Below are 10,185 nucleotides of genomic sequence, written 5' to 3'. Positions count from 1 at the left end.
TTTTTTAAAGTTTTCTACTCTTCTTTTTCTTAAAAGAATCTCAAGTGTTATTTGTCAAAATTGATTAAGTTCGAAATTGAATGAAATTCGAGGTACCACATTAGAAGGAGTTGGTGAACAATTTGTAGCAATCATTCATCAATTCACACTCGTATTTTCCTCTTACTATTTTCATTGCATACATACTTCAATATTATTTGTATCATTTTAGAACACTAATAATACCCTTTTAATTAACCTACATATTATATGTACTAAAACAAGTCTAATTTCCTACGAATAGTCATAACAATATGAACGTTCACGTTTCTTCGGTCATAAATCACAATCATTCACTCCATATAAATTTTTGGGAATCTCTATTCTGCGACAATTTGAGATTATTTAAAATTTTCACAATGATTCATCCCCAATCCATTGATATTTTTCACCGAAGTTCTTAGCATTGAAATTTAGGTATAAACTTTCTATCAAAGAAGAAAATAAGAAACATAAAAATGTGCAATTAATTGTGATTTTTTTGTTACTTTAATTAATTTCTTTTGTGTTTTCATTCGGGAGTGAATTTTATAATTAATGTCCATATAACGAGTGAAGAATGACGAATACACACATTGTCGATTATTCTTTTTAATAATATTAATAGATCAAGTTGTGGGAGAGACAATAATAATAAACATATACAAAAAAAGAAGATGGTTGGGGTAAGATATTTCTTCTTTGTTACTCCATTTCTTATTCTTTACCTTCAAACGAAGAAGCTCTTTCTAATTTGACTAAAACAACGGGCATCAATGTAGTTGTAACGACCCGGAAAATGAATAAGTGAAACTAGAGCCTATGGACTTTGTGTTTGGTTTGTAATGAGGTTTCATGTTGTGTACTGTTGTCCCGAGCCTTGTTTGATGGAGTTTAGTGAGTCAACATCAAGGTATGTTATAGACTCTGTAGTGGAAAGACCCTTTTTAAAGTTGGTTAAGGGTTGGAAGGGAAAGTGCCAAGCCAAGGGGGCAAGGCCTAAGCCAAAGGCCAAGGCTGCCCAACCATGGCCAAGCACTGTCCCAAGTCCACGGACCACTTCACGGTCTTTAAGGTGACCAAATGCCTTAAGAGAATCAAGTTCCGGTGGATCCCCTCAGCCATGACCAATGAAGATGTTACGACGGCTTTTGTAACCCTCGATCAAGCCATGAAGGCTCAAGCTAACCGGGATGTGGGGACTAGAGTGAATGCTAATGAAAGTATCGTGGCCTCAAGATTAAGAGATTTTGTGAGGATGAATCCTCCTGTTTTTCTTGGCTCTAGAGTGGGAGAAAATCCCCAAGAATTCTTGGATGAAGTTTATAAAATAGTCAATGCTATTGTGGTATCTTCTAGGGAGAAAGCGGAGTTGGTTTCCTATCAATTGAAGAAGGTGGTCCAAGTGTGGTTGACTCAATGGAAAAACAATAGGCCTTTTGAAGCGGGTCCTATAGAATGGGAGGAGTTAAAGGGAGCATTCCTTTGTAGGTACTTACCCCGTGAGAAGAGGGAGTGTAAGGTTGCAGAGTTTATCAATCTTAAGCAAAGTAGCATGATTGTGGAAGAGTACTCCTTGAAATTTACTCTCTTGTCTAAGTATGCTCCATCCTTGGTCTCTAACCCTAGGGATGAGATGATTAGGTATGTGACGGGTATATCCGACCTAGTTGAAGAAGAGTGCCTTACGGCGATGCTCCATAATGATATGGACATTTCTAGACTTATGGTGTATGCTCAATCTATTGAGGAGTCCAAACTTAAGAGAAAGAGTAGGGAGTTGAAAAAGGGTAGGTCCGATGAGCAAGGTCAACCTAGGTTCAAGTAGAGAGCTCCTAACCAAGATTCTTCAAGTGCTCCTAAGGCTAATGAGGAGAAAGGTGGGGGATCTAATTTTTCTAAACCTCTTTGCACCAGTTGTGGGAAGAGGCATCATGAGAAGTGCCTAGCCGGTACTAGTGGGTGCTATGGTTGTGGAAAGCATGATCACCAAGTGAGAAATTGTCCTACTCTTACGACTAGAGGAAGGGAGGCCAAACAAGCTTCTTATGTTGGCCCGGATCCTAATTCTCCAAAGAAGAACCATTTCTATGCTCTTGAAGCGTACAAGGACAAAAAAGCTAATCCAGAGAAAGGTACCAATAAGTTTTAGTTCCTTTTGTTGTTGTTCATATTATCCGTAGTTGTGTTTACCCTTAAGTGGGGGATGGTATGCTGAATAGTAGGTTGTGGTGAGTGTTGATGTCCTTTTCTCTTTCCTTCTATTCTTATTCAAGCTTGAGACCAAGAGTTCCTAGCAGCTTGTTTCATGTTTTGGAGTCTTGTGTGAATATGAGTTTCCATGGTCTCCTTATGATTTGCATGTTTTGATGAAGTTTATATTCATAAGAGAAAATGAGTTTTCATAATTGTGTTCCTCATGTTAATATGCATCTATAATGAGTTGCTTAAATGCTTTATGAGTTGACTTGTTTAGCATGTTTAAATGTGATCTTGAAAAGAGTTGCATAAATTGCCTTATAATGTTGTAATGAGCATGATGTGAGTTGGAGAAGGAAGTTCCTCTAACGAAATGAGAAAATGTTGATGTTTTGTGCATAATGAGTTTGTAAATGTAGTTCCTACCTTCTTGTTTGCATTGAGCTTGTGGATGTGGAGTTGATGTTTCCTCCTATGATTATGCATTTATATTGATGTTTCTTGATTGTTGTGCTGCTAGTATTGAGTCATTTTCCCTTAATGTGTTTAAGTGTCATTCGAGGACGAATGTTCCTATGTGGGGGATAATGTAACGACTCGGAAAATAAATAAGTGAAACTAAAGCGTATGGACTTTGTGTTGGGTTTGTAATGAGGTTTCATGTTGTGTAATGTTGTCCAAGCCTTTTTTGATGAAGTTTAGTGAGTAAACGTTAAGGTACGTGATAGACTCCGTAGTGGAAAGGCCCTTTTTATTGTTGGTTTAAGGGTTGGAAGGGAAAGTGCCAAGCTAAGGGGGCAAGGCCTAAGCCAAAGGCCAAGGCTGCCCAACCTTGGCCAAGCACTGTCCCAAGTCCACGGACCACTTCACAGTCTGTGGCCTTAGACCACGGTCCGTAGAAGTGGCTGTGAAGGTCACTTGGTGGCATGGGAGGCAAGGCACTTTGGACAAGCTACTACCCCAACTTCAAAGATCACTCCACGGTTAGTGGTCTTGACCACGGACCGTAGAAGTGGCTTTAAAGATGCCTTAGCATCTTGGAGATTGGCAAGGCAAAGAAGACACTGTCCAAGGGGATCACGTGCACCACCACGGGCCGTGGTCCCCTTTCACTGTCCGTAGAAGTGAACTTGGTCCTTGACGGGGTTGCCCAAGTGAGGGGTTTTTAAATAATTTTGTTTTAATGTTTTATTATGTGGGGTTGATTTTGAATGGTTTATATCATAAATATAAATAGTTTTAAGTCTTAAAACACTTCATTTACTCCTTTATTCAAAACACTCAAATCAAAACCCCAAAGTTCTTCCTCTCTTAATATTTCTCTCTCTAACTCAAGGAAGAAGAAGTGAAAGCTAGGGTTTCGATTCAAAGAGGTTTCTTCATCAAATTTATTGGGGAATCTTAGTAAAGGTATGGTGATCCTTCATCTAGGGTTAGCTTTCACCCTAGAGTCAAATTCAAAGAAGTTTTCAAAGTTTTCAAGATTCATGAAAAACCCAGGGTGTTACTCAATCTCATGGGTTACTTCTTCAAACATTTTCAAATGGTTTATATTGTCTTATAATGATTGTATTGATGTTTAATTGATGATTTATGATGAAAATATTCAATGAACCCATGATATTTCTCAATTTCCAAATTGTGCCTTTATAAAGTGGGTTTGTTGATTATGAAAGCTTATAATCATAATATGTCTAAATTGCCTTGGGTTACTGAATTGTATCATTATCTATGCCTTAATTATGGTTAATTGTTGGTGTGTTGATGATTTGAGATTTATGGCCTTGAAGGCAAGTTTTGACTAAATTACTTGTTGAAGTAGAATTGTGCTAGAGATGTTGATACACTTGAAAGGTGGAGGTGTTTACTTACTAAGTATATGAATGTGAGTTCAATGAGGTTAAGGTGAGCATGTTGTGAATGTAAATGTGTTATTATTGAAAGGCTATTTCTCAATTTGATACTCATGTATGATGATGATGTAATGTGAAATGTTGTGTTCTATATATTGTATATCTTGGGTTAGTAGGCTTAGGTATCCTTTCTTGAGTAATGAATGTGTCTTGACTTGATGAATATGAATCAATAGGCTATGGCATTCCTTTCACATATGAGTGATGAATGTGTCTTGACTTGATGGCTATGAATTGATAGGCTTTAGACATTCTTTTCATAAATGATCTAATGTAATGAAGTCTCTAGAATTGATAGGCTAGTGGCATTCCTTTCTTAATGAGTCATTGTACCATGAATCAATAGGCTAGTGGCATTTCTTTCATGAGTATAAGAATGAAATGAGGGGCCGTGAATCAATAGGCAAGTGGCATTCTTTTCATGAGGAACCTAGAGCTATCCTTGAATGTACCATGGATCGATAGGCTTATAGCATTCCTTCCTTGGTAATGATGTATCATGGGTCGATAGGCCTATGGCATTCGTAGCTATTACACTAATGTAATGTGAATTAAATGATCTATAGGAATGTAGGCTTAGTACCGACTGGATATAGTTAGATGGAAACTCTCCCAATATTAGGTTAGAGTTCCAAGGAACATCTTCCTATCCCATAACTATGTGCCCACATAGGCTATTAGCCAACGGATTTCATCCAAGCTAAGGATTCATCCGAGCTAATGTTACCGTTCTACCTTAGGCAAGTGGAACACCTCTTTACGGTGAGGGGCTATATGACACCGAATTCCATGTCTAGCTTGCATGGTCTATGTCGGTTAAACACTTTTTCCCATCATGTGAGATGTGCATTTTGGTTTCTTGAGAGGTTCTATGAACTGTAGATGGTAGTATGAGATGTCATCTATGCATTGCACTAGTTGGCTTTGATAGGATCATAGTGAGTTCTCTAAGTCTTAATGACTAATGTATGAAAGTCCTCTAAATGAAGCAATTGAAAAATGTTGACTCTTAAATGCTTAATGTTATATGCATGCCATACTTGGGTCATATTATGAGTTATTTTCCATTGTCATGCCTTTTGAAATGTTATGTCTCTTTTGTATGGATGTGTAAAGGTGAAAAGGAATGGATGGTAAGTTCACTTTTTGGTGACCTTAATATGGTGCCTTGCTATGGATGGTGGTATGAGACGCTATTCATACATTGCACATGGTAGAGCATGTGGGCTACTTGAAGCGAAGGTCTAAGGTAAAGTTAATGGTTTACATGATGATATTGTCTAAATGTGGTAGTATGACTTGAATGATGATTATACTTGTATTGTATGTCTCTTATGCTATTGTACATGATATTTTAAAAAAGTAGCATAAGGCATGGTTTCCAACCAAAATTTCCCTTTTAAATCATGTTTTTGCATGGTCATCATACTTGGTACATTTTTGTGTGCTAACCCATGTTTTTCCTATTTTTACTACAAATGTAGGTTCCGGCAAGTGATTTGTTCTAGCTAGCATTGAAGTGCTTGGATAGAGTTTTCCTCCAATACTTGGTATGTCCTCATAGGTCGAGGAGAAGGACTCTTATTGTTTCTAGTTCTTTCTTATTTTTAGACTATTGTTAAGACTTCGATTGTAAAGGGCCGTGACCCTATCTTGTTAAAGTTTTGTCTAAGATGGCCATGTGAGACTTAGTCTTCTGCTGTGTCTTTTGAAAGATTTCTATGAATATTGAATGCTTTTAATCGTATGGTTTTAAATGTAAAGTTTTAATTCAACACTATTTTCATTATTGAATGCAATGAATGACTATGCGGATTGTATACGACTCCTTCGGGGTCGAATACATCGTGTTATGACTAGAGGGTGCTCTCGAGTCGTGACAAACATGGTATCAGAGCATAAGATTTTGGAAATGGTTTCTAGGTTGATATCTCACATGCCACGTCTAGTAGAGTCTTGTTCATCGGGGTGAGTTGCGACACATCTATGAGCGAGAGGCTATAGGACGTTAGAAAGTTACACTTATTTCATATTCTTGAGGTCGTGCCTTAGAGTTTAGCTTTATAGATGTCCTTTTCCTAATTCTTCTCTTGTGTTTATTGGATATAAATACAAGGGCTAACCCAAGAAGGATGGAAGAGGAGATTGAGAATGAGGGAGTTCCTCCCCAAGGTCTTCAAGGTGACCAAGTGCCTTAAGAGAATCAAGTTCCGGTGGATCCCCCCGGCCATGACTAATAAAGAGATTAGGGTAGCTTTTCTAACCCTAGCTCAAGCCTTGATGGCTCAAGCTAACCGGGATGTGGGGCCTAGGGTGAATGCTAATGATAGTACCACGGCCTCAAGATTAAGAGATTTTGTGAGGATGAATCCTCCTATTTTTCTTGGCTCTAGAGTGGGAGAAGATCCCCAAGAATTCTTAGATGAAGTTTATAAGATAGTCAATGCTATGGGGGTATCTTCTAGGGAGAAATTGGAGTTGGTTTCCTATCAATTGAAAGAGGTGGCCCAACTGTGGTTCACTCAATGGAAAAACAATAGACATTTAGAAGCGGGTCCTATAGAATGGGAGGAGTTTAAGGGAGCTGTCACGACTCGAGAGCGCCCCCAAGTCGTAACACGGCGTACTTGACCCCGAAGGGGTCTTATACGAGCCCATAGCATAATCGTCAATGCATAAAGACATTGAAAAATGCGGAATTTAAAAACTTTTCACAATCAATGTCAAAGTCTTTCATAATAGAAAATAAAGTGTCTAGATGTCGTCTCAATCACCATCTAAGTACAACATGGAAGTCTCAAATAGGGACCTTACCCCTTTATAATGAAATTGTCTTATAAAAGGAAGTACATATAAGTCTATTATAAAAGAAAGAAACATAAGTGGCATCATGTTGTCCTCGGAACTTGAGGACATACCATAGTCTTGGAGAATGCAATCCAAGTCTTCACTTCTTCACAATGAGGACCTACAAGCCGGAACCTACACCTAGTAAAAATAGAAGAAATATGGGTTAGCACAATCAATTGCACTAAGTATGGAAGCCATGCAATTAAAACCATTTAAAACATGCATAAAAGGGACCTTTGTTGAAAACATGCTATTTCAAGTTTAAAAGCCAAAATGCATATTCAAGTAAGGCATAGCCAATCCATACCATAAGATAAAGAGACATTCATAACCATAAGAAACATCATACTTAACCATAATACATATCTTACATGTTTGAGTTCAATTAACATCATACCATAAAGACACCACCCATGACCCAAGTCCCATACCCTCATATATAATAAGTAGAACCATCAAGAAGACAAAAGTGTAGTCACATACATAGTTGTCATTATAATGGGTGAAACCATCCTTAACATCATTCATAGGTTGCCATACTTAAGGACTCATACAAGAACCCCTCAAAGAACCCACTTGTGCAATGTCTAGGTAAAGTCCCACACCCTTACCTAGACTAAGTAGTACCCCTCAAGAAGCCCTAGTTAGAGTTCATAATCATCTTCACAAGTCATAGTCATTTCTTAGTTCATATCATTAAACATAGGGAGATTAGCAATAACCGACATAGACTATGTGATCTACATGGAATCCAGTGTTCTACTCCCACACTTTAAAAAAGAGTGTTCCACTTGCCAAGGTAGAACTAACATAATAGCTATCTAGGTGGATCCACTAAGCTAAAACCTACGGGGGCACGTAGTTATGGGATATGGAGATTTCTACTAGAAAGTGTATACTACTAACATGCGGGTTTCCATCTCATGAGACACCGTAATGTGAACCCAATTGACTAGTGTGAAGGAACCCACCTCATACCATATCCCCTTGGTGCTAAGCACAATTCTCTTTAAGTAACATTAAGCCTTTACTTAAGTAAATAGTTCATAGGGAGGTGCCCTTAGGCCATTCATCCCAACTTATATCATATTAGCTCATGGACTCATTAGGTGAGAAAACCTTTCATCCTAAGAGTCAAGAACATGTGAGAATGTTCCCTCATATCATAGTCATATAGTGTTTATGAGAATTATCTTCCATTCTACATATGAACACTATCATAATCATATCTTAAAATACATGTTCATATCATAACATAACATACATGTTCATATCATAGCATAACATTCATGTTCATATCATAACATAATATACTTGATCATATCATAGCATAACATACTTGATCACATCATAGTATAACACACTTGATCATAGTTAGGGTTGTGGGGGAAAGGATTCATATCCCTACACTATAATTCAATACAAGAACAATTCATCATATTGAGAACCCTCATTCATAGCCCTCAAGGCTTACTTCAAGATTCAACCCTAATTTCTTAACATTCATACTTCATATAGGGTAACATTAATATACAATAATGAATTAATTACATGTAAACATACTACATTACCAACCTTCATTCATTATTCACAACATACTAGGGTTTAGATTTGAGAAAGAGGGGAAATCATGGGTCTTGTGGGGAGTTGCTCAAAAACTTTAAAAATTCCCTAAATTCTTCCACAAACCTTAATATATAATCATAAATAACCATTATAGATCAGTGGAAAAGATTTTAGAAATAGACCCACGAATTTGAGTGAAAACCTAGAAATTGGGGAACTTTGAAATCCAATTTTGAGAGGGCCTCTTAGGGAAAAGATTCCAAGAGTGAAGAGAATCCATACCTTAGTAAATTACTTGACAATTGATGGAGGAAGTATTGATATTGGTGCCCTAGATGAACCTTGAACTCCTTCTTCAATGGTGTTCTTTGGAGAGAAGATTTTGAGAGAGGGAAGTTATGTTTTGATGTTTGAGTTAGGGGTTTGTTGAATGACTTAAAGTCTTTGGGTTAGGGTCTTATAGTTAGATTTAGAAAGGTAATTAGTTAACTAAACACCCCTCTTATCCCCTAATTAAATAACTAACTAAAACTAAGACCCCTAAGTTAAAACTAAAATCCTAAAACTGGCAGCACCTACGAGACCTCCACCTACGCACCATAGGTGGAGTGACGGCCCATCCTGTGCAATGTGTCATTTGGGACTGAGGGCTCCCATTTGGGATCCAAGTTTCCCACGAATAAGTATGGACTTACGACCATGACTTACGGTCCGCAGACCAGTCTATTGGCCGTAAGTTTTGGTCTCGTCGTTTACTGCTGTTTGACAGCTTTTGGGGTCAAATGTTGGGTCCTCCTCAAGGACCCCTAGGGTGGTCCTTGGGGGGTCGTACCTATACGTTTGGACCCTAAACACTTAGTTCTATTTATATAAATCCTTTTTACAAGATTTAGTTCTCCTACACCACTCAAAAACCTCTTTACAAGGCCTAAGACCACAATAGATTCAAGTTACTAGTATCCGGACGTCATGGTCGTTTCTCAACGTTTAATCACCAACACTTTCTTACTAAGTTTGTTATATTAAATTAGGACTAAAAACATCATTTTTATCCTTTTTAAGTTACTAGGCATTGTATAAGGCTCTAGCTTAGGATGTTAGACTTTTGGGGTGTTACATTATCTCCCCCTTGGGAACATTCGTCCCCGAATGTCAACCAAGACACCCAACTAAGCAGAAACTTTAACCAATAAGTCCAACAAGCAAAAATACCAAAATGTGCAAAACTTCTAATATGCACAATTCACCATAAGCACTTATTTAAAGGATAAAACTTCAACTCCAATTAAAGTCATATCAAAGCAATATAAGGAGGTAGGAGCTACATCTACCAACTCAATTATGCATGAAATTCAACATATATCATGTTTATAGGAGGAACTACCTTCGCCACTTCAAATGACTAGTTCAAGATCACCATATAGATTCAACAAGTCACTTCAAAACACAATTTATCACATTTATCAATTCACCTCATAAGTCAAATATGCAATTATCATCTTAGTCAAGCAATTCAACAAGAGGGACATATAATTCCTGAAAAACTCAAATTATGCAATACATGCTTTTCCGCATGGACTCACACCACAAGGAAAAATCATGGCAAATGCTCATACAATACACATAACTCCTAATTCAC

At 37.6% G+C, this 10,185-nt stretch overlaps 1 protein-coding gene across 1 annotated transcript; it reads left to right on the top strand.

Annotated features, from left to right (window-relative positions):
- Positions 1-1,141: 1,141 nt before the first annotated feature.
- Positions 1,142-2,170, top strand: LOC125856017 (uncharacterized). Its single transcript, XM_049535623.1, has 2 exons — positions 1,142-1,842; positions 1,936-2,170. The coding sequence occupies exons 1-2, from the start codon at positions 1,142-1,144 to the stop codon at positions 2,168-2,170; spliced, it is 936 nt and encodes a 311-aa protein (XP_049391580.1).
- Positions 2,171-10,185: the final 8,015 nt, after the last annotated feature.

The sequence above is a fragment of the Solanum stenotomum genome, chromosome 2 (genome assembly GCF_019186545.1).
Source record: "Solanum stenotomum isolate F172 chromosome 2, ASM1918654v1, whole genome shotgun sequence".
NCBI lineage: Eukaryota > Viridiplantae > Streptophyta > Magnoliopsida > Solanales > Solanaceae > Solanum > Solanum stenotomum.
This window is presented reverse-complemented; position numbering and strand designations above follow the sequence as displayed.

What these genes read in the sequence shown, in the direction of transcription:
- LOC125856017 (XM_049535623.1), top strand. Translation starts at nt 1,142, where the DNA reads ATGACCAATGAAGATGTTACGACGGCTTTTGTAACCCTCGATCAAGCC. An exon ending in CAAGGTCAACCTAGGTTCAA is followed by an intron (nt 1,843 to 1,935) that starts GTAGAGAGCTCC and finishes TCTTTGCACCAG; the next exon opens with TTGTGGGAAGAGGCATCATG.